The sequence below is a fragment of the Podarcis liolepis genome (assembly GCF_965112155.1).
Source record: "Podarcis liolepis genome assembly, chromosome: 13".
Taxonomy (NCBI): Eukaryota; Metazoa; Chordata; class Lepidosauria; order Squamata; family Lacertidae; genus Podarcis; species Podarcis liolepis.
Window position 1 is genome coordinate 20,689,801 of NC_139573.1, and position 24,478 is coordinate 20,714,278.

The following is a 24,478-nucleotide window of genomic DNA, read 5'->3' on the forward strand; positions in this document are numbered from 1 at the left end:
GGGACAGGGGGAATGTGCAGATGGGTTTTCGGTGCGGGGATCCAGACGGAGAGTGATTACCTGGCAGCCTAGAAGCTTGGAGGCGTCCTCGCTTTGGATTCCCCCAGAGCGCACAGAGTCTGATGGCTGCTTCCCAGCAGGGGACTCTTGGCCACCAGGGACGCGCGCGGGTCGCGCTGGTGGCACAGTAAGTAGCAGAACTCGCTCTCTCCACAGGAGGGCACTCATGTCTCTCCTCTCTCACACGCACAATCTCACACAAGCTCCCACACTGTGTCCACCCTCCAAACCATGCACACGCCTCTTCCATCTTCCTCTCCTTCATACAAGCGGCGCGCCCCTCCTTCTGTCGCCAAGAGCAACGCCGTCCTTCCTCTCCGTCTCCTCCTGCCTTTCCCAACCAGCTCTCGTAAGGTCCTTTTCTGTATACCCTGTGCTATAGTCACATTAAGAAATATGCTCCTTTCTCCCTCGCAGATGTGAATGACAAACCTCTTCACTTTGCCGTGAGCTCCGCGCACCCGCAACACTGACCCCCACCATAAGCCCATCATTCTACAACACACACGCACCTCAATATTTCTCTTTCTACACACACATACACATCCTCTTTAACTGACATTAATTCACAATTCTCCGGACATTATTTCACCGGACATTAATTCACCTGTGTATCTGATGCGTCCCAAACAGAATCCTAACCTTCCCCTGGCTCCACAGATTAGATTCCAGCCTACAATATCAACAATTTCCAGAGGCGATCACCCTCTGGGTATTGCTGAATCTTCCCCGATGAGGTGACTTTCGCCGTGCAGTGCTTAGCAGCTCAAAATCTCTGCACCATTTGGTGAAGGGGGTAGGCATAGACCGACCCCCTCCCCCAACTAGCCTGTCTTTTTAACCTACCTGGTGGTTGCTATGGCATGGTGGGTAAAGGGTGGCTTATAGGCGATCTTATAGCTCTCTGTCTCATGCACATATAGGAAAACTGCCTTATACTGAGATCCACTGGTTCATCCAGCGGGAGTATTCGTCACAGTGACTTGCAGCGGCTCTGCCGGGTTTCAGGCAGGGAGTTTTCCCCAGCCCTACCTTGAACCCGAGACCTTCTGCATGCAAGGCAGATGCTCTCGCATCGAACTAGGGCCCTCCCCACATGCCGAGACATGCCCACAAACACACCTCTCGCATACGGACCGTATAGTGGCCGTATCTGCACCTCCTGCAACTTAAATCGCTTGCAAGTTCCTCGCAAGGATCTGTGTGTTTAGGAGACTATCCAGTGGATTTTAAAGCAGGTCCCTGTTGCGTTTGTTGAAGGGCGGCGCAAAGTGGAAGGAGGAAGCCATATTTTCACTTGTTTGAAACTGGTTGAAGTTTGGGGGAATAATATGGCTATATCTACAAATCTCTGGGTTTGCCCCCCCCCCCCCATGGCAGACTGACAGCTCTCTCCGGCTCGGTCCTTTTCTCACAAAGACCTAAACAGTGAGGGTGGGTCTCCACCTGCTAACGCTAGTTCCGCCCCCGCCATCTTCCTACCATCACTTTCAAAAGATTCCCTCTGGCGTTAGACCCACAAACACCTGAACGCTTCTAAGAACTGATCTGGCTTTGTTTTCAATTCGCCATTTCGAAGATCTCTTCTCCGCCCCGCCCCCCGCCACACACACACACACACACACACACACACCCGTCGACCCCTCCTTTCTTCACTTTTCTAGTTAACCCCACCTCTTCCTTCCCGGCCCCACCCCGCAGCCAGCAACGTTTCAGCACCACGGAAAGCGGACAGCTCCTTTGCGCTCTCGCTCTCCCCAAACACATAAGCACAAAACGCTACCAGCCTGCGCTCTTCCTCTCTCGCGCTGCTCCTTTTCAAAAGAACTGTTTTGATTTGCCTCCGTCCGATCTTTGCCTTTGATCTGCCCAGCAAACCTCACTTCTTCTGCCGAGAAAGCGGGAAGAGAAAAGGGTAAGATGCGTCCCTTTGGGACTTCGGTTTTCTATCCAGAAGTGCTGTGCGAGAGAGGGAGGCTCCGCACCTAAGAGATTATGAGTTGTGCTGAATTTCTCTTTCTTCCTTTTGCCTGAGAGGATATATCTTTCTCTCTCTAGCCATCAAGGAGAGATGATGGGATGGGCAGGATGGGCTCTTGAGAACAGAGGGGGGGACCCCTTCCCCCGGAAGGGGGCCGCTTTCCCCAGAGCTTGGGAAACAAAGGCAGGTGGCTTACCTGTGTCCAGGACGAACAGGGAGACGTGACCGGTGAGCTTTGCACAGCGGATGGAACCAGGTGGGAGGTGGAAGCAGAGGAGGACGCTCGCTTGTTTTTCCTACCCAAGCGATGCCAGGTGGAGACTGAGGCCCAGGGGGGCGTTAGTGCCCAGGCAAGACCCGCTTGGCATCGAAAAGGGTGAGCGGGTGGAGACATGGTCAACAGAAAGCGCAATTGTGATTTTGAAGAATTGAGTGCTGAGTACGAACTTAAAAGAATCATGGCATCCTCCGCCACCTTCCCACGGCAGCTCAATGGGGCATGGCCAGTTGACCCCCACCAACACACACACTCGCATGGCTGCAAATATGACACCCCACCCCTTTTAAACCTATCTAAATAAGTGAACTCCATCTATAAGGCTTGAGCGCACAGGAAGCCAGCAACCCCTGACGGGGATGGGAGAGGGAGGGTGCGTGTCGAGGGAAAGATGGGGGTCTCCCAACCCCCAACCGTGCAGGAGATGGAAGGGAGGTGTGTGGATTGCTTGGCTGAAGAGAGGAAGGGGGCGTTTAAAGGAAACAGCCACTGCTTGGGGGAAAGCGGGACTCATCCAACTGCCCTCTCCTTGGGGAGATAGACTTCGACAGGGAGCCTGGGTAGGGGGCAGGATTTGGGATCCCCGGTGGCTCGGCTATCCTCCGGGAAGGCAGGAGGCGAAAGAGGCTCATTTGGCAATAACGTCCTCAGTCTGGCGTCTGAGCCGATGGGAGTTGCTATAGTACCATCCACAATTCACGGCGAGGCAAGCTGCGGTCTGTTGTCTCCAGGGCGGGGCGGAACTTTAACACAGCTCGCGGAGGTGAACGGAGGCGTCGTCCAGCTCGACACGCGTCAGGGCAGGCTAAGCCCTCCTCTCAGTAATAGGCCTTGGCTTTGTAGCATAGGAAGTAATGCTAAGAGTGCTTCTGAGCACGTTAAGAGAGCATCTCATCACTGAGTGAATTGCGGGGAGTGGGGGCAGGCAGTCATTAGTCTTCCACTCTTTCTCCAAAGAGTTCCAAGTGTTGTCCATTGTGGCTTCCTCCTTAATTTATGCTGGAAGCTACCTCGTCAGGTAGGTTTAGGATGGAGCCTGCGTAAAAGCCACCCAGCTAAATCCTTGGCCAAATGCAGAGATTTAAACCCAGGCCTCCCCAGGGCCCTCTGGCCCCCTAACCACTATGCTAGACTGGCTGAGGGTGGAGGGGGCGTTTCAGGGTGTCCAGGCAGGATCGGCCCCTGTTAAGAAACACTAAATCTCCTGCTTTGCCATCTTCTCCCTCTCTTACCCATACACATGCATGCTCTGTAGGGGGAAGGCCAATATCACACTGGATCATAGAATGGTAGAGTTGGAAGGGGCCCCAGGGGTCATCTAGTCCAACCCCCTGCAATGCAGGGATCTTTTGCCCAACGTGGGGCTCGAACCCACGACCCAGAGATTAAGAGTATCATGTTCTAACAACTGCTGTTAGCTCAGCTCAGTGACAGTGATTAAAAGGGATTAATTTCGATTTGGGCTCACCAGGATTAATTGGAAACATGTTGCCAGAGTAGCTGTTGAGTACCAATCACACACACACACACCCCCCCGCTCCCCCGCCCAACCTGTAATTAGCAAGGGAAATACATTCTTGGAAGAAAGGAGTGCTAAATTTCAACATCTGCTTTGGCTTCTCACCTTTGTTCATGGCAGGACCGTTTAACCCCTCTTTGACAGGCAAGGAATTCAACAGGTGAAGCTTTCTCCTCATTGCATCCTTATGTTAGCTGGGTGTGGGGCCACGCATTAACTTTGTGTCTGTGGTTCAACTGTTAGAAGCACAGCAATCCAGCCATCAAAAAGAAGGCAACACAATATAACAAACCTCACGCCCGTTAGGATTGCTGCTTTGAAACAAGCAAAACAACTGGCTTGGTTCTTTGAGAGCATGATATGCAGAAATTAAGCAGACAGAGAGAGCTCTTCCAGGCATTGAGATAAAGCCTCAAAGGCAGAGAAAGATCTGGAGAGCCTTTTAACCGAGGGATGGGCTATCGTCCCTCCCACTTATTAGGAGGTGAGTTGGCTTTTGAGGACAGCAATTGCAGTCAGGACTTCATTTTTGGGTGTGAAAACTGGAGTGACACAATGGGTAGAAAATAGGGAGGCGGGGAACCAGCTATTGAGTCTTTGGACAAGTCACTTAGTCCCTCATCTGTAAAATGGGAACATTCTGCCATGGCACAGCTAAGCTTTAAGGCCACGCAGTGCTTCAAGAATTATTAAGCGTCTGACCCATTAACATGGATAACATTTCAGCATGCTTCTATTCCTGTAGGGCTGTGAGCCAAGGGCTCCTAGATTTGTGACATGCGGCTTCTGAAAGGATGGGAGATGCCCCCACCACACCTCTTTCTTTTCGCTCTTAAGCACTCTGTGCATGCTCTACTCTTGGAAGGAGGTGGAAGGGAGGGATGCAGACCTTGCTTGTGCAAAGGGCGTGTTGCGCTTGGTGTGTGTGTGTGTCCCTGCAGATGGCTCCAAGAGGAGGCTTGCATTTGGTTGCCATAGTTTTCCTAAGGAGATGGAGAGAGTTGCTGTCAATGCTCCCATATCACCAAGCCAGCCACCCCAGTCCTCTGCCAGGCATTTACCGTATTTTTCCGTGTATAAGATTATTATTTTTAACAAAAAAATTAGGTTTCAAATTGGGGCTCGTCTTATACATGGTTAGTGCTAAGGGGTGTTTTCTTAATTTGGGGTCTTATACATGGGGGTGTCTTATACACAGAAAATACGGTACATTGTGTGCGTGCATGAATGAAACTGCATCTCTGCTCCTTTGGCGATTCTCTCTCTCTCTCTCTCTCATTCTGTGCTTGGAGTCTCTGCTTGGACTCTCAGCAGGTCTCCACTGTGCAATGGTTTTCTTTGAGCTCAGAGCTTGCAGTAAAATCTGAGGAGTGAGCCCCTGAAACTAGCATCAACAGGAGTGAATTAGAGCAGGTGAGGTGAAGAGGGGCACTCAGCTTCCTAATTCAGTGGAGGCTGCTCTATTAGGACAAATGGGGCATTGCCCACCAATCTCAGTTTGCCCTCAGTCTGTCTCCGCCTGCCTGCCTTCTTACTTGAAGGGGGGGAGGCAGGAGCTGGCTGTCAGCTTCCACCACTTCCTTAGGAAGAGAAGTCAGCAGGGGAGAGGGGGACACAAAGCTAAACTTTATTGGTCCTTCCTCTCATTGGCTCTCTAGCTCCACCTACTGTTTGGGCCTCCTGCCTTCTACCCTGCCACTCCCAAAGGGCAGTGTCCACCACTGTCCTGATTCCTCTGGAAGACTGGAAGGATCCGGTTGGTTTTATTGGGCTTAATTTGAGCCAGCTTTTAGGACTTTAAGCTCATGCCACCAGTCCAGTATCTCCTGAGGCAATTGATCTGGGCTTTGTAGTGGACACCTGGCCAGAACTCGCTTTCCGTGCCTAGCAAGGTTGGAGTGGCGAGAAAGAGCATTCCGAGCCATGTGCAGAGTGCTCTCCCCCCCCCCCAGTGTCTTGCCAGTAAACGAACAGCCAGATACATTGCGCGTGTGATTCAAAGGAAGGCCTCTTTTGATGTCCCAGCGTCCCTTGATTTAAAATACATAAAGAAATCCAGTGGGTGAGAGGTTTGGGAGGAAGCCAGGTCTCTTGAGTCTTCTGAGAGGTGAGGGAGCAAGTTAGAGCTGGAAAGAGAGTTAAGGTCGAACACACCTCCAGTGTCGTTTTTGTGATGCAGGGAGTGGGGGGAGATGGGCTGAGGGTTAACTGGAAAGAGCTTAGCGACCAACAACGCTGTTATTCTCAAGCTGGACATCTTTTGGGATTACATATTTAATCATGTTCCAAACCTAATCATATGTATTATGTACAGTGGTATAGTCTCTCTCTCCCTCTCTGTCTCTCTCTCTCTCTCTCTCTCTCTCTCTGACACACACACACACACACTTTGGACACAAACACTTAAAATCATCAGAGGCATGTGGTGCCTTAAAGCAGGAATGGGAAAACCTGTTCTCCCCAAATGTTACTAGACTCCAGCTCCCATCAGTCCCAGGCAGCATAGTCAGTGGTCATGACTGATGGAAGTTGTAGTCCAACAACATCCAGAAGGTTCTCCCTGCCTTAGAGACTGGCAAACATAGGCCTCTCTGGCATGATACATTTGAAGCACCGTGATTCCTCTTTAAACCTCAGTGGCTCCCCTTCCCTCAAGAAATTGAACCCTGGGAACTGTAGTTTGTTAAGGGTGCCGAGAAGAATTGACAATTAGATCGCTTTGTGAACGGTAGCTCTGTGAGGAGAATAGGAGTATCCTAAGAACTCTCGGCAACCCTTAACAAACTACAGTTCCCAGGATTCTTTGGGGGAAGCCATATGACTGTTTTAAGTGATACGATACTGCTTTGAATGTATAGAAGAAGAGAAGAAGAAGAGTTTGGATTTGATATCCCGCTTTATCACTACCCTAAGGAGTCTCAAAGTGGCTAACATTCTCCTTTCCCTTCCTCCCCCACAACAAACACTCTGTGAGGTGAGTGGGGCTGAGAGACTTCAAAGAAGTGTGACTAGCCCAAGGTCACCCAGCAGCTGCATGTGGAGGAGCGGAGACGCGAACCCGGTTCCCCAGATTACGAGTCCACTGCTCTTAACCACTACACCACACTGTATAGCAGAGATGGGACACATTATTGTGGCATAAGCTCACCTTGTTCTCCTGTTTTTGCTGCAAGAAGGCTGCTACCCCTTGGGAAGTTGCTAGAAACTCCTAAAGCAGCTCAGTGACTCACAGAGCAACCTTATGAACACTTATTTGGGACTGGAGCCCGTTGGAGCAGAGGCACTGTTCTTGGGTCAAAGATTGGGGGTCCCCAGTGGCACAGCATGTGTGTGTGTGTCGTCGGGAGGAGGCCTTGCCCAGTGCTGCGTGGCTTCAATAGTGGCAGCACCTCCTCTCATGTTCTTAGGAGGAACCTGCCTTTGATACTACACCACACTCAGCTGGGCATTTCGGTCTCCTCCACCCCCTCAATATTGGGGTGTGTGTGTCCTGAGCTGCCTGCTAATTAATATTGAGGGGGCTAACACCCCCTAGAGTTGGCATGTCTGCATTCAAGTCAACGGGACTTAGAAGGAAGCAGACAAAGAGAGGATTGCCCTGTGAGACGTTGAGCCAGGGAGTTCAAAGCATTGGTTTTACTATCACAAGAGAATAGTTTGAAGTCAGCCTACCTGTCCCTTCGTAGCTGGAGCTCCAGAATGTTCCTGCAGGCTCAATTTAGTCGACAGGAACTCTGGGCTCCTCCAGGTGACCTATTTATTATGGAGCACTCATCCTGATTTGCTTGCACAAAGCTTAGGCTGTGGCTACATCCAGTCTTTGTGGAGCATTTGTTCAGATCTGTTTACAGGGCTGTCGTGATGCAACTGTGAACCTCCATCCTGCATTCCTCCTGATTTTACACATGTTTCTCATTGGTGATTCACCCACCCCACACATTTCAATGCATTTCCCCATCGCTTTCCAAATTGCAAAAGGTCCGTTGTTGACTTATAATTGGATCTGTCTCACTGGGACAACAACTGGGTGCTTTAATCCACTTTGAATGCAAACGCAAAGTTCTGTTATGTTCCTGAATCTGTCCCTCAAAAATCATGACCGTGCATTGGAACCTTCCGTATTTTCCGGGATATGTTTCCATCCCATCCCATCTATATTCCATCTCTCTTTCATGATGAAACTGAAAGCAGCATGGATGTCTTTGCCTGGATAATTGCCTGGATAATTGCCTAAGCAGGCACTTACAAGATCCAGACCTCCTTAGCTTCAGCAAGATGCCTGCTGACCAAGCCTGGGGTGCAGATTTCAGGCAGGGGTGGGATTCAGCAGGGGCAGACTCTGGTCTTTCAAATTTCAGTGATGTCCTGTGTGAGGCCACAATTCGGTGCCCTCCCACCTCTCACCTTCTGTGCTGCTCAAATCACTCTGCCATAGTTGTCATGCCCTGCGCTGTCCCTTAGGCTCAGTGCCCGGTGCGATGGAACAGCTTGCACTGCGCTAAATCTGCCTCTGGATTCTGTGCCTCCTGCAGAAAGACTGCAAAGTAAGCTCCATTCCATCCAGGAGGAATGACTTCTTTGTAGACCTGTATAAGATCCTTGCTGTGCCGTGTGGTTTGGGAAGCCAGTCCTGCACTGAACCCAGCAATGTCATTAGCTTTGGCTCTGCTCACAAAATAAAATTTCCAAGAATGGATCCCACCATAGAACGCTGCATAAACTGTTATTAAATTCCAATAGCTTTCCTGGAACATTTTGAACCGTTAGCTTATTTGCAGCCATTTGGATGCCATCTTTCTGATCTGTTGCATACAGGCAGAAGGTCTAATTACTGATTTGTTTTATAATATGGATCTTGAGTATTCCTGCCACTTATTTTCCTTTCCCATCTCACATCTCACTAGGTGGTGGTAGGCCAGGGCTCAGCAGAAAGGCCTCAGCCATGTTCTAACTCATTACTCGACTGGCTACCAGTTGTTTGGGGGGTTTATTTGGCAGCCTGAAATGTTTGTCTCTGTGTTAATTTCTTTGAATAGAATGGCTGGCATGGCCATTGTGATGCAATTATGGCATTCTCTCTGCTGTCTCCGCTTGGATGAGCTCTGTGCTGACGCCACACAATATTGCCTTACTTGTAAAGTTATGGCACAGTCTTCGTTGGGATGCTGAGACCTTGTCTGAGTCTGCTCTACTTGCTGCTCCCAGAGGGAAAATGTTGCCAAAATAAGCCTTCAAAGCAGCCTGTCCACGAGTTCGACAAACTGAAAGGCTGATTTTGTGATGTAGACTGAACATCCTGATTTGTGAACCTGCTCAGGGATTTCCTAAATAAGGAGTTGCCAGTGTGGTACCTGTTAGTGGCATGGCACCCTTGAGGTCTTTGCTTGGCTCCTGCAAGGATGGATACCTTTTTCTCCCTTGAAAAACACATAGAGATGAAGGAGGAAGTGGAAAGAGTGGTGCTCTTTCCCACTTCCTGTTTCAGCTCTATGTGCTTTTCATGGTGGCTCAGTTGAATTCTGCCAGATCCAACTTTTACACAGATCCCTTGGGGAAGTGAAGCGTGTTTCTGAGTACACACATGTGTATTTTCTGTCTCTTTGGGTGGAAGAATGGCAAGCAAGAAGTGACCAGAATGGGTTGTGCTCATGGTACTTAAAAAAATAATAATGGCCCTAAAAACTGTTGGTGACCCCCCCTGGTCTAAATTAAGAGCAGTATATAAACAACCCTAGTAAAAACAAGCGTGGTTCACTTACCTTTATCCTATTTTGAAAAATCAACTTACAGAATTCATTGCCATGTGATGGTGGTGCTTCCTGGTTTAGGTGGCTCCAAAGCCCTGTTTGTCCACCAAAGCTCAGTAGGCTTCCATATTCAAAGATAATATAACCTCTGAGGATTAGACAAGCAGCTAGGGCAGGTTGTTGCCTTTGGGCTCTGCCTGTTCGCTTCCTGGAGGCATCTGCTTAGCCACTGCGGAAAAACAGGATGTTGGATGTGTTGTTTGAGTTCTAGCTGATGAACTGAAGACAACTGCAATTTATTACATCTGTATAAATGCACCTGTGAATAAATAATATTGCTGAAGGGGGAAAGGTACATACTTCACTGGCTGTGCTCATAAGGTCATAAGAAGGCCCACTTCATATGCCCATCACGTCCAAAATCCTGTTCTCACAGTGGCCAACCAGAGGCCTTTGGCAGGAGCTGAGCAATTCTCCCTACCTGTGATTCTGAGCAAGTGGCATTTAGAGTCATACCACTTCCAGTGCTGGACATAGTACCCAGACATCATGACTCATGTTGCACAGCCATTGCCATCTTAGAGCACGAATCCCCTTCAATGGAGAGGCTGGCTTTTTTTTCAAGTTTGTGCATTATTTTTTTATATATATAATTAATGCAGTTGCATTTTTATTCGAAACAGGGTAGTTTGAACTGATTGATCTAACCACCATCAACAACAATAATTTTATTATTTGTACCCTGCCCATCTGACTGGGTTGACCCTACAAACATTACAAACGTAGTACGTGCGCTGCTCTGGTTTCGCCAGAAGCGGCTTAGTCATGCTGGCCACATGACCCGGAAGCTGTACGCCAGCTCCCTCGGCCAATAAAGCGAGATGAGCGTCGCAACCCCAGAGTCGGCCACGACTGGACCTAATGGTCAAAGGTGAGGGAAAGATCATCTAATGAACTACTAGGCAATTGATAAATTGTTCTTCTTCAGTAGCACCCTACAATCTGCCTCCTGGAACAGGCTGGTGCCCCCTGTCTCACAGTAGGGCCGGCCGTGCAAGACTGACTGAGTCCAAAGATCTGTGGGGTAAGAAGGTGAACCTTTGCTGGAACAACCACCAGCTCAACAAGGAAATGCTCTTCTCTGTCTTACTCCCCCCTCCCCAAATCTATTCCTTGACACTTCACAACGTGTAATGTGAGTGAGTGTGAGCCACCCACAAGGCAAGAGACTGAAACTGCTAATCTGGTAAGACATCTGCTCTTGGAGGGGGAAGAGGGAGAGAGGGAAAAATGAATCTGGGCCTTTGCCATCCACTCTGGCTATTACGTTCCTTGCTGTTTACAACATTAAGAGAAAGGTTTTAATGCTTTGTTCCTCTGTTCGAAGACAGTGTTCCCGACTTCCTCCTCCTCTCAATGGATGAGATGTTCAGAGTAGTGCTGTTGAGACAAGAGTCAGGAGCCAGGAGTCACAAACCAAGGAGTCACAAAACAAGCACAGGCAATGTTGATGATTAGGGGGTGGGGTGGGGCCTATGATCCACCAGAGGTTGTATGACACAGGCTCCCATCAGCCCTACTCATCATGGCCAACAGACAGGCCAACAACATCCAGATGACCGCAGGTTCTTCTCCACCCCTGCTGAAGATACCCAAGTAATGTGCTGCTGCTGCTGCTACCTTCACACACAATGCGTGAAGCCTCAGCGGGTGAGATGGCAAGCTGTTCAGTGCTGGGAGCCTTAATGTTAATGCACAGGAATTTACATGCACGTTCTCTGGAGATGAGAAACACTCACTGACTTGCTCAGTGTTAATTGGGAAGGAGGTGGCTGAATCTCAAAGCATGACTGCTCTTGCGACTAGCCCTGGCAACAAATGGTAAAAGTCCTTACCCCAAAAGGGGGGGGGGATTACAGAAACAGTATTTCAATAGGGGTTGTAATTAGGAAATGGGAACTGTCCCTTGTAAATAGGGATAGCTAAAGTGTTTGTACTGGAGAAGGCTAGGGATTGAAAGCAAGGACCCTGCGGGTCAAGGGCTGCATGTAACCCTCAGCTTTGTTGTTGTTGTTGTTTAGTGGTTTAGTCGTGTTCGACTCTTCGTGACCCCATGGACCAGAGCACGCCAGGAACTCCTGTCTTCCACTGCCTCCCGCAGTTTGGTCAAACTCATGTTGGTAGCTTCAAGAACACTGTCCAACCATCTCGTCCTCTGTCGTCCCCTTCTCCTTGTGCCCTCCATCTTTCCCAACATCAGGGTCTTTTCCAGGGAGTCTTCTCTTCTCATGAGGTGGCCAAAGTCTCAGCTTCAGGATCTGTCCTTCCAGTGAGCACTTGGGGCTGATTTCCTTAAGAATGGATAGGTTTGTTCTTCTTGCAGTCCATGGGACTCTCAAGAGTCTCCTCCAGCACCATAATTCAAAGCATCAATTCTTTGGCAATCAGCCTTCTTTATGGTCCAGCTCTCACTTCCATACATCACTACTGGGAAAACCATGGGTATACGGACCTTTGTTGGCAAGGTGATGTCTCTGCTTTTTAAGATGCTGTCTAGGTTTGTCATTGCTTTTCTCCCAAGAAACCCTCAGCCTAACTGCAGGAAAAACCTTCAGCCTCATTTTGTGTGTGAAGGGGAGCCCAGAAGGAGAGAAATAGAGGAGGAGGAGGGGATGGTGGAAGAAGGCCCGGCAAGAGTGAACTCTCTCATCTGTCAGCCCACTGGGCAGGGAGAAGGAAGGGTGTGAGAGAAAGGGGTGGTGGAAAAAAGTGAGAGAGAGAGAGAGAGAGAGAGAGAGAGAAGGGTTGACACAGAGAGAAGGGTGTCGGAGGGAGAGAAAGGAGTGGTACACAAAGAGACGAAGAAGGCATGAGGAAGAGAGAGAAAAGCGGTGGCAGAGAGAGAGAGGAAGGAGGAGGAGCCTCGCCCACTCTTCCTTCTGGTCCTGCCAACCTCTCAATGCAGGCATGTAGCCCCTCCCTGACCATTGCCCTCTCCCCCAAGGGAATATGGCTCTCAACAGGAAAAACAAGGTTATTAATCGCTGCTGTAGACGCTGATCCCTGCACCCCCACAGAAAAAGGAGTTCCCTCCATAGCTACGCGAATTGCATCCTTTCCCCAACCCACTCAGAGTTTTAATGTTATGCCTGCCTTAAAAACAATACTAACTCCAGCACTTAAACCAGGCGTGAAATAAGAGAAGGTGCTTTTGAGAGGGGGGAGAATTTAGTTTGTGAATCTGATTCCCTCCCCTGCACACCCATCAGCTCAAGAGAGGAAGCGACTTCTCCTAGAAGGAAGGGGGAAAATGGCCAGTTTTTCCCCACCCCCACCTCCAGTCCCTCCCTCCCAGCAAGGCTCTTCCTTTCTGACAGCCTTGTGAAGTATGGATGAGCAAACTGGAGGACGGGGAGTGAAGCTGAAGCTGACAGGAAATCTGGGGACAAGTTGGAAACAGGCCCCCGGGTTGGGAAGGCGTCGCTTGAGCTTGGGGGAGAGGGGTGTCACTGCGCATTCGTCCAGGAAATGGGGGGGGGGAGGGAGGGAGGGAGAAAAAGAGGGTTGATCTCAGGACACACTGTTGCATAAACAGGAGTTCTGGAAATCTGTATTTAAAACACACACACACACACAGAGACCGAGATTCCGCAATTAGTCAGCTTAATAAATAAATGTGGCAAATTAAGCAAATTAGATTCATTTTCTTTAATGTGCCTCATTTTATATCCTCTCCCTGCTGCCGCCACGTGAAAAGCAAGATGAGTGTGGGGAGAGCAGTGGGGCTGAAGGAGTGGAAGCGAGTTACAGGTGTTGACCAAATAATTTACAGTATGGGGGGGGGGGCAGTATTTCTCTGAATATCAGTTGCTAGGAATCACAAGTGGGGAGAAGGCTCTGTTGCACCCAGGACCTGCTTTCAGGCTTCTCGTAGGCATCTGTGTGGTCTCTGGCCTGATCCAGCAGGTCTCTTCTTGTGTTAACATGGACCCAAGACATTTATTTGAGAGTCCTGCTGTCTGCTTGGGAGGGAAGTTCCTGTTGTTTGTGGGGACAGGATGCAGTGGTGGAAGGAAACCACTCTGTACATGCTCAGAGGTACATTCATTTCTCATATCATATTACAGTGGTACCTCGGGTTACAGACGCTTCAGGTTACAGACGCTTTAGGTTACAGACTCCACTAACCCAAAAATAGTACCTCGGGTTAAGAACTTTGCTTCAGGATGAGAACAGAAATCGTGCTCCAGTGGCGCAGCGGGAGTGGGAGGCCCCATTAGCTAAAGTGGTACCTCAGGTTAAGAACGGACCTCCAGAACAAATTAAGTTCTTAACCCGAGGTACCACTGTATTTCATATGTTTCTCTAAAAAAGAAAAAGCAGAGGCAGAGGCCTGGCCACAGATAGGAGAGGTTGGTGCTGAATGAGTATGCATATGGGGGAAAGATGGTGTTGTGGAACCAAGATCAACAGGACCCACAAGAGATGTTTGTTTTTGCTTAGAGCACTGTTTGTAACACATCACATTAACAGAGTTTCTAACCTAGGACTAGAGCTGGGTGATATATTGATATATCGTCCCAAACCAGTTTGAAATCCATATTGTGATATCAGTGTCATAATTCTGAGCTGGCAGTATATTGCAAATCATGGTGTGTGCGCTATGCAGAAATCACAATGTGGGGAAAAACATGAAGCCAGCCAGTGCAGTGGTACCTCAAGTTACATACGCTTCAGGTTACAGACTCCGCTAACCCAGAAATAGTGCTTCAAGTTAAGAACTTTGCTTCAGGATGAGAACAGAAATCGTGCTCTGGTGGCGCGGCGGCAACAGGAGGCCCCATTAGCTAAAGTGGTGCTTCAGGTTAAGAACAGTTTCAGGTTAAGAACGGACCTCCGGAACAAATTAAGCACTTAACCCGAGGTACCACTGTACCCAGCTCCATCCTTAGTTCAGACGTTGTGATATATCAGTATATTGTGATGTTTAGCTGGTGGTACATCCAGAAGTTGAAAACCAGATATCACCCAGCCCTACCTAAGTCCCATTTACCACAGGTACTGTGATCCTTTGGGGCAGAGCCCTGCCTCAGTGGTAGAGCATCTGCTTGGCATGCAGAAGTTCTCGGGTTCAGCCCCCTGCATCTCCACATAGGGCTGGGAGAGGCTCCCTCCCTGAAATCCTGGAGAGCTGCTGCCAGTCTGAGTTGACAGTACTGAGCTGGGTGGATCAATAGCCTGACTCCATATAAGACACCTTCCTGTGTAGCTGCAATGGCGGGATGCTTGGAGGGTGTTAGTTTGGGAGCACAGAAGATGCAGGATGCAGTTTCTTAGCAGGTCTAGGTCTGTTCAGCGGCTGGATGAGAGATTCCCTGGAAGAACGTTTGCTTCCGTGTTGCCATGGAGGGTGAGGCCCAGACCTGCGTAGCTACAGCAAGGCAGCTGCATCGCTTGCCTCCAGACCGTCCCCTGGTAAAGACATGAATCATCTCCTGCACTCAAGCATCCCTTTCTCTGCACAGCAGCTGCAAGGTGTTAAATCCTTGCTTCTGAAACAATGTCTGGAGGATTTGGGCTGTGGAGAAGCACATAAGCCATGCCAAGCCCATCTGTGAGCTATCAGAGGCGGGGAGGCAGAATGAGTGTGGCAGGTGGGTGACAGACTTCAGGGCCTGTCATGCGAGGCGGACACAGGAGGTGGAGATGGGAAGGGCAGGAGCAGAGAGCGCAGAGCTTTCGACTCATAATAAATAGAACATCTGTCAGTCCATCGATTTCTTTGTGTCTTCCTGGCTCCACAGACGCCGTTTCCCTTCCGTTCAGTTTCTCCATCAAAACCGAAACAGTATTTAAAAGTAAAATTGTGCCTGATAGACTGTGAACATCACTGTTCATGGCAGTCAGAACAAGCCCACACAGCGTATTTAAATAACTGGATCCCTTTCACTTATAAAAATAAATAGTGTCATTTATGTAATAACATTTTAAAACCCTCTCTCTTCTTTTTTTTTTTTTTTTTTGAATCTATGGAGAGTTAAATGCAGCTCCCGTTTTCTTTTCCTTAAAAAAAACCCTAATATCCACCCCTCTCTATCAAACATGTGTATTGAACTGTAGTTAATTCTTCCTGCACACAGAAGCCCAGTTCAGATGGAAGGATCTCAGTGAGTAAAATAAACCATGGTTTATTGGACCACGAATAACCATTGTGTTTGCATGGTCCCCTTCCCTGCTCTTTCCACCACATTTTTATGCAACACGCCTGAGGTTTGCTAAGCCAGATACACATTATATCTGAAACAGGAGCTGCTTTAAGCCCTGCCTATAAGCCAGGATTGTACAGCATGGGTTGTATTCAGTTCTACTCAAAGTAGACTCCTAAGTTAATCAAGGTCATTAACTTCAAAGGGTCTACTCTGAGTAGGACTAGCATTTGATGTGTTATTTTTATTTTTGTTTTTATTATTGGAAAGCAGCATCTGCAATCAATACTAACAGCGGATTACCATTTATTTATCTATGTAGCTGAGCTGAAGTCTGAAATGCAGGCTTTCTTGTTCACAGCTCTTTCTCATAACCACTATAAGCACATATAGCTTCTGCATAATAACCACGCCAGTAAATTTCCCCGTGAGTGGCTATCAGAACAGCGCCCTTAAAACCCCCAATCAAAGAGTCAAATCACAGCTCTCTCCGTGCCACTTTCATGTTTTCCTTTCAGCCACATGCAGAATGGGGGAGGGAAGTTGATGATGTTGTTTTTAAAGCAGACCGCGAGTCTTGAGTTCAAATGCTGCCTCCAGGAGCAAGTTGGGCTTGAACTGTGTTCTTTTATTCATTTATTCGGGTGGCGGCTGCTGCTTTCGAATCCCGAGGCCGTTCCGGCCTATTTGTCAGGAGATAAACGGGAGTGTCCAACCAAGAGAAACGGCCTGTCAGTCTGATGTGCGGAGAGACGGTGGCCAAGCGCGGGGGATGATAATCCGAGGCTGGCGCTCCCTCGGGCTCCCTCTCGTCCTCCGCACCCAGCTCTTTTCGGTCCTCCTTAATTATTTAGAGTGGAAATCATTACCACTCTAAAGGGATATAGGGAGAAGGCCATTTTGAGTGGTTTGCACTGTGGAGGCGGGGCGGGAGGGCTAGTGAGTTAAAAGGGAGGAGAGTGGCTGGGAGCCAGACTCCGATCTCCCCTGGAAAGGCTAGGTAGTAAAAGCAGGGATTGGGGGGGTGGGGGTAGGAGGGATGGCTGCACTCAGGACGAGATGGAGTGTCTTAAAAGGGGAGGAGGGGCAGCTCTCTGCTAAGGCGATCAATAGCGCACTTGTCCAGGCCCGCCGGGCGCTGCTGCTCTCCAAGGTCCTGAAATCCAGCGCTGCGTCCCTGCGTTACGTGCCTGCTTGCCTGCCTGATTACGAGGAAAGTCCCCGAGGGGCTGCCGCCCCCTCTCTCCCTCCCTCCCGCCTCGCCAAGCTGTTGCCTTTCTGTCCATCAAGCGTCAGGGGAGATGCCCCCGTCCAATCAGCGGCTTCCCTGTCGCGGGAGTCCGTGCGCCCCGGCAGCTGCGTCTTCCTTTCCCTCGCCAAACCCTCATTGAGGCAAGATGGCTCTCAGCAGAAGGAAGCATCTTTGTTTTTGAGTGAGGGGCGTGTGTGTGTGTGTGACAGAGAAGCTGAGAGAAAGAAGACTGTGAAGGAGAAGGAACACGCCCCCATTCTGCAATGTAGATACACGACAGCCTTTTGCAAGGATGGGGAAGCCAGATGTGGCCCTCCACACCTTCCAGTGTGGCCCTCAGAACTCTGAAGCCACACTCCTTACCAGCCCTCACTTGCACTCTCCTCGCGAGTACTTCTGCCTGGCTGGGATGTGTCCTGATGGGATAAGGATTCATGCTTGCCTGGCAGGAGGATAGAGATGGGGGTGCAGAAGCTAGCCAACTGTACAATTCTATATATTTCATTTTGCCTCCCAGAATGCAGCCCTCAGGCTAAGGTTTCCCAACACTGCCCTTCTGTTGGATGAGAGCCCAAGGATCCAGGCTCCTGCTTTCAAACAAAGTATTATTATTTTTATTATCAAAATTTGTATACCACCCCTATATCCATAGATCTCAGGGTGGTTCACAACATAAAAATTGCAATATAAAAAACACAAAACATATAATGAAAACAAGAACAAAAACAAACCAATAACGTCAATTTCCACAATCTGCTGCACATAGTGCTGGCCACAGATGGCCTCTCAAATTGAAGGAAGAGAAATGGGGGGGGGGGGCACAGACATTTTCAGTGATTTTTTTTTCCAGGGAGAGGATGAATTATCCCAGTTTCTTCAGGATGGGGGCTCACAATTAGCCACAGCAATATCACAGCTTTTCTCCTCCCCCCCGCCCCGCCCATGCCAAGAGTCTTCTTCTTTTTCTTCTTTTTGCTGCTATTGCAAGTGCTAACCATGTAGCCACCATTTTCCACCCTCCACAGTGCACCGGACCTAGCAAAGCTCAGGGCATTGTGCACTTGGGAGTGGTAGCCACCCACCCACTCACCAAAAAACATTAATATAACAAAATAAATCATGGAGAATATTCAGAGAAAATTCTGCAGTACTTTGGCTTTCTTTTTCTAAGGCTGTGAGAAAGAAGAGAGGGGTGTGTCAGAGATTATACCCCCAAAAGCATTTCACACCCACCCCCCTGCCCAAATATCTCACATCAAAACACAATTCTGCATAGGCAAACCTGGGGCAACTGATCCAGAAAACCAGAGAGCCAATGAGTGAAACCATTTATAGTTTTATCCATGTGCTCATTTTACCTAGTTCCCCCCCATCTCATCATTGTATTAATCCCCCTGATGTATTTGTAAATCATCCTCATTACATCTCCTCTCGCCCTTCTCTTTGCTCTGCAAAAGGGAGCAAAGCAGTCTTTTTCAGTTTATCTCACAGGAAAGCTGGGGGTTTTCCTTTGTGTTTTGGCAAAGTTATAAAACAACAAAGAGTTTGGTAACACAGGGGTGGTAATTTTAGTTCTTCTGGAGCAAATCAGCACAGTCTTGTGATGCCTTAAAGATGAACATATTTATTAGGATGCAAGCTTTCATTCACAGTGACAGCCTACTTCATCAGACGCAACTCTCGTTCATAAAAGCTTCTACTTGAATAAATGGGTCAGTCTTCCAGATGCAACAAGACCCTTTGCTGCAACAGATGAATGCAACTGCTCCCCTGGACACCGTTACTAAAGTTATAGGCAGCAGGAGACTGACTGAATTTACTTTCAAAATCACTGGGAAAAGCAACAAATGAATGAACTAATTATGAATGGATGGAAACGGAAATGAATGAAAAATAAACAATAAAAATGAATAATGGATTATTATAACCTTGTACACTTCTAAGCTTATTCAAGAGAGAAGACAAATGCCTTGGATGGCTGCCTTGAAAGATCATTTGGAAGCTCTAGCTAGCTCAGAATACAGCAGCCAGCTTATTAACAGAGACTTGTAGAGCCAACCACATCTTGCCGGAGTTTAAAGATCTGCGCTGGCTCCCAGTTTCTTTCCAGGAGGCAAAAGAAATACTGAAGCCAATTACAATAAACACAATCAATAAAAACTTTTTTAAAAATTAAGCATAGGTCTTGCAGATCCTGCGCAACTAAAAGAGGCCACAAATACTTGAAAAGCTTTCAAATTAAGGGCCAAAAGCCTGGATAAAACAGGCAAGTTTTTGCATGGATGTTTTTTGGATGTTCTTCTCACAGTTATGGAGAACGCATGAGCAGCAAAAACAGGACTGTGCCGAGTGATTCCCCCACGCCACCTTGCATCTCTCTGTCTATCCATACAGTGCAAATGCCTGGAGCAATATGGGGAGCCTTTGTGTGTGCAGGATTCTGTGATAAATCCTGGGAAACCCTGGGGTTCCAGAACATGTGGATTCCTGTACCCCAGGGGTGTGGTACCTTTTTAAGCCTGAGGCTTGATTATTACTTTGTCCTTCTCAGATAATGCTTCTTGCTTGACTACGTGGAGGGCAAGGAGGGGTGAATGTGTATGTATGTGTAGTACAAAGGTGATGTTTCTTGCACTTCCTGCTATTGCCTCTGGCTGTGCCCATCACTGGGCCTTGGGAGGTTGCCCAGAAGAGAACCTGGACCTCAGGCTGAAAAAGGGCACCCACCCCAATCTTAGGTGATGGTAGTGCGGCCTATTAAGAGATTATTATTATTATTATTATTATTATTATTATTATTATTATTATTTATACCCCACCCTCTCCGGCCAGAGCCAGGCTCAGGATGGCTAACACCAGTAAAATTACAGTGGTACCTCGGGTTAAGTACTTAATTCGTTCCAGAGGTCTGGTCTTAACCTGAAACTGTTCTTAACCTGAAGCACCACTTTGGCTAATGGGGCCTCCTGCTGCCGCCACACCACCAGAGCACAATTTCTGTTCTCATCCTGAAGCAAAGTTCTTAACCTGAGGTACTATTTCTGGGTTAGAGGAGTCCGTAACCTGAAGCGTCTGTAACCTGAAGCATATGTAACCCGAGGTACCACTGTACAGTAAAAACATAATAGGGGGAAAGACAAAAAACAATTTAAAATACAGGTTAAAATGCAATTTAAAATGCAGTCTCATTTTAAAAGTAGCCCATAGATGAAAACCATAAGGGGAGGGAAACCTACGAGTCCGACTGAGTCCAAACCAAAGGCCAGGCGGAACAGCTCTGTCTTGCAGGCCCTGCGGAAAGATGTCAAGTCCCGCAGGGCCCTAGTCTCCTGTGACAGAGCTTTCCACCAAGTCGGGGCCAGTACTGAAAAGGCCCTGGCCCTAGTTGAGACCAAGCTAACCACTTTGTGACTTGCAGATGCATTGCAGAGCTCCAGAACTTGGACCTGTTTACAGCTAGGTATAAGGTATAAAGGGACAAGTCAAAGGTTTGATGGGAAAACAAATAAAGGATCTGAGAAGGGAGGAAGGAACGCTACCTTAGGGAATGGGGTCAATGGTGTTAAATTGTACAGGGTGGTTTTGTTGTTGTTGTTGTTGTTGTTGTTGTTGTTGTTGTTGTTGTTTTTAACTGATTACACTTGCAGCAATCGTCAGTAGTTAACAAATTAGCCTTTTCTCCCTCTCTCTCTTGTCTTCCAGGTTCCACAATGAATGCAGCCCGGAGGTCAGCCAAGGTGGACTCGGAGGTGACAGAGTCCCAGATGGAGCCGTCCCTCAATGCCACCGAAATGCCCACCAAAGAGAACGTTTTTTCTGACTTGAAAGACAAGTTCATGAACAAGCTGAGCGACCTGCCAAGTAGGTGGAGCTTGAGCACCTTCTGAGCTTACATTTCGGCTCGGAGGATGGGTCTGACGAAACGGGCTTGAAAGGGCATCGAGATATTACACAAACAATGCCTAATCTATTTGAGTCACTGGCGTTTCTTGGCCCTAAAATGAGGGTTTGGTTTTAATTTTCACACAGAGAACACGCAAAGACTGTGTGTGTCCTCTAATTCCACACAAGTGGAGCAATGCAAGCTTGCAGAATGTACTACTGAAATACCAGTTTGTTTAACCCCTTTGTGAAGCTCTGCTTGAAAGTATATGGGCTTGGATTGGTCAAATCTCTGAAGCTAAAGGGTGTGGTGTGGATGTTATATTAGCTAACAGTTTTAATGCAAAGTATACATAGCCCTGATTAGTGCCCCATGGCCTAGAGATGGATGCTTTATATCTGTTCCACGTGTGGATATAACATTATAACAGTCCAGGTGCCTGTATTATTCTTCGCTAACCTAATCAGCAGAACCTTTTGAGATGTGTAATCGACAAGGAGATTTTTCTTCAGGCAGAGCTCCATGGAATTAGGTAACTCTGGAGAAAGAAGCCAGAGCTTAGGCCTGAAGGGGGAAATGGGAGGTGTCCCCCCCAAACGTGACAGTGACACAAAAGCAGGAAGGCTTGCAAGGGCCTGCGATGATACTGCCATGTGGAGGAAGAGCTTGGAAGGCTCATGGATGGATTTAGGGAAATGGCCTCACTACTAAGCTTGGGCTTATATCCTAAGCATGCTTATTAGGGAGTAAGTTCCATTTCAGCTCAGGGAACATTAGGATTCTTTTATTCAAGGACCATAAGCAACTATAGTGGAATATCTTACAGAAGTTGCTCAAGAAGGGAAGGCAGAAAAAGTTCCCCCACCCCTGAAGTAAAGAATTTCACAATTAAATCTCAACTCCTCCAGTAATTAGGCAAACCACTGTTTCCCCTTCTGCCATGGGGGTAGGGGAATGATAATTTTGACCTGCTTTACTGGGCTGTTGTCAAAATTGTTGCATTAACTAACATGCTTTCAGAACTTAGAAGATGCACTGTATATATATTACATCCAAAAAGAGAGAAAGGCTGTTGAACCTCACCCGCCTTCTCTGCCCCTCTGTTCTGCTCCTCTCCAGTCCCGCCCTGGGCTTTGGCCACCATCCTCATAGTGGCCGGCCTCCTGCTTCTCTGCTGCTGCTTCTGCACCTGTAAGAAATGCTGTGGCAAGAGGAAGAAAGGCAAGAAAGGCAAAGATAAAGTGAAGGCCCAGATCAACATGAAGGAGGTGAAGGAACTGGGCAAGAGCTACATTGACAAGGTGAGTCAAGGCTGGCGGCTGCTTCCCTCTCTTGGCACCAGGGGAAGTTGTCGCTTTCCTAAGATATTTCTGAACTTGCACACTTGCATGCATGCATGCAGGCATCCATAATCCATACATAAACTGACTGTTAACTAGGGAACTACACAAAAACTGCTATCAATTTAGCACTGCCTATTAGGCACTTGATAGAAGGATACGGGTGGTGCTGTGGGTTAAACCACAGAGCCTAGGACTTGCCGATCAGAAGGTCGGCGGTTTGAATCCCCGTGATGGGGTGAGCTCCCGTTGCTCAGTCCCTGCTCCTGCCAACCTAGCAGTTTGAAAGCACGTCAAAGTGCAAGTAGATAAATAGGTACCGCTCTGGCAGAAAGGTAAACGGCGTTTCTGTGCGCTGCTCTGGTTCGCCAGAAGCGGCTTAGTCATGCTGGCCACATGACCCAGAAGCTGTATGCCAGTTCTTTTGTGGGGTGGGAAAGAGCATGGAGTACTTTAAATATATAGTGCGGCTTGCTCTCTGTCTTTGATGCTAATACTTCCCTGTTGGCTGCTCTGACCCTTCCCTCTCTCCCTCCCAGGTCCAGCCAGAGATAGAAGATTTGGATCCATCTCTGCTGCAGGAGCCCAAGGAAGAAAAGCCCCAGGAGAAGCTGGGGAAACTCCAGTACTCGCTTGATTATGACTTCCAAAGCACCCAGGTAGGGATGGTCGATGCTGCCAGCTGGGTTGGACGGGCCAGTGGTCTGATCCAAGGCAAGGTAGCTTACCTCTGTTCCTCTTAAACCTTTCCCTAGCTGGTGGTGGGCATTCTGCAAGCTGCTGACCTGCCAGCCTTGGACATTGGGGGCACCTCGGACCCTTACGTCAAAGTCTTCCTGCTCCCAGAGAAGAAGAAGAAATACGAGACCAAAGTGCACCGCAAAACCCTCAACCCCACATTCAACGAGTCCTTCACGTTTAAGGCAAGTTGTCCTCTGCATGTTCCCTCTTCCATCTTGCCCAAAGTTCCTGAGCTTGGCTGAGCATTTCTTCCCCATCTACTCCATCGCCTTCCCTTTTTACCATTGGCTTCTCCCCATACTTTGCGGATCCTCTTCTCCCTCCCCACCCTATCGCACACAGTTTTACCACTGAATCGACCAATAGCACAGAGGCAGGGCAAACTACCATGGGCCATATATCAGTGGTGGGCGGGACCAGAAGCAAAAGTGGGCGGGGCAAAATGCAATTTTTTTTCTTAGGACAGTAGCCAATGCCTACCCAGACACTAATACAGGACCGCCTCTCCTGGTATGCCCCACGGAGAGCCTCAAGGTCCATAAATAGCAACACCCTAGTGGTCCCGGGCCCTAAGGAAGTTAGATTGGCTTCAACCAGAGCCAGGGCCTTTTCAACTCTGGCTCCAGCCTGGTGGAACGCTCTGCCTCACGAGACTAGGGCCCTGCAGGATCTGATTTCTTTCCGCAGGGCCTGTAAGACAGAGTTGCTCCGCCTGGCCTTTGGCTTGGAGCCAATTTGATTCCCCCCTCTCTTTCTTTTTTCTTTTCCTTCTCCTCCTGCGATGAGGCTACATTTTAATATTTTAATGTTTCAATATTTTAATGTTGTATTTTAATTTTGTTTTTAAGTTGTAATCATTCAACTTGTTTTATTATTGCTTGTTAGCCGCTCTGAGCCTGGCCTTGGCTGGGGAGGGTGGAGTATAAATAAATAATAAAATTATTATTATTATTAATAATAACTCCCTTCGAATCCTCCATCCAGGCAAGGAAGAAGCATCACCACAGTTGAAGGACACCTTCCAGCCAGGCCAAAACACTCAAAAAGCAGAGCCTGTGAGGGGGTGTGGCCTGAGCAGAGGGGGTGGGGCCTGCTGTGAGTTCTGAGAGCCTGATAGGTCCAGAGAGTTACCTTTGACCCTCAGGTGGGAGGTTCTGCACCCTTGCAATTCCGTCTGCCATTTAATCAACCCGTTGTGTGTTTGGCCCTTAGGTCCCCTACTCGGAACTGGGCGGCAAGACCCTCGTCATGGCCGTCTATGACTTTGACCGCTTCTCCAAGCACGATGCCATTGGTGAGATACGCATCCCCATGAACACGGTGGATCTGGCCCATGTCATTGAAGAGTGGCGGGACCTGCAGTCGGCAGAGAAAGAAGAGGTAGGGATCCATCAGTGTGGACCCTCTTTCCGAAGTGCCTGAGTCTGAAAGCGGGTTTGAACATCACAGTTGGGGCCCTTTACATATTATTT

General features: G+C 48.4%; 1 protein-coding gene across 1 annotated transcript in view; it reads left to right on the forward strand.

Annotated features, from left to right (window-relative positions):
• Positions 1–1,671: 1,671 nt before the first annotated feature.
• SYT5 (synaptotagmin 5) overlaps positions 1,672–24,478 on the forward strand; it is a 32,093-nt gene continuing 9,286 nt past the window's right edge. Inside the window, exons 1-6 of the mRNA XM_083472012.1 lie at positions 1,672–1,975; positions 20,745–20,903; positions 22,045–22,226; positions 22,805–22,924; positions 23,021–23,188; positions 24,219–24,386. Coding sequence (XP_083328138.1) covers positions 20,753–20,903; positions 22,045–22,226; positions 22,805–22,924; positions 23,021–23,188; positions 24,219–24,386 — 789 coding nt within the window. The 5' untranslated portion in view covers positions 1,672–1,975; positions 20,745–20,752. The remainder of the gene's footprint in view (positions 1,976–20,744; positions 20,904–22,044; positions 22,227–22,804; positions 22,925–23,020; positions 23,189–24,218; positions 24,387–24,478) is intronic.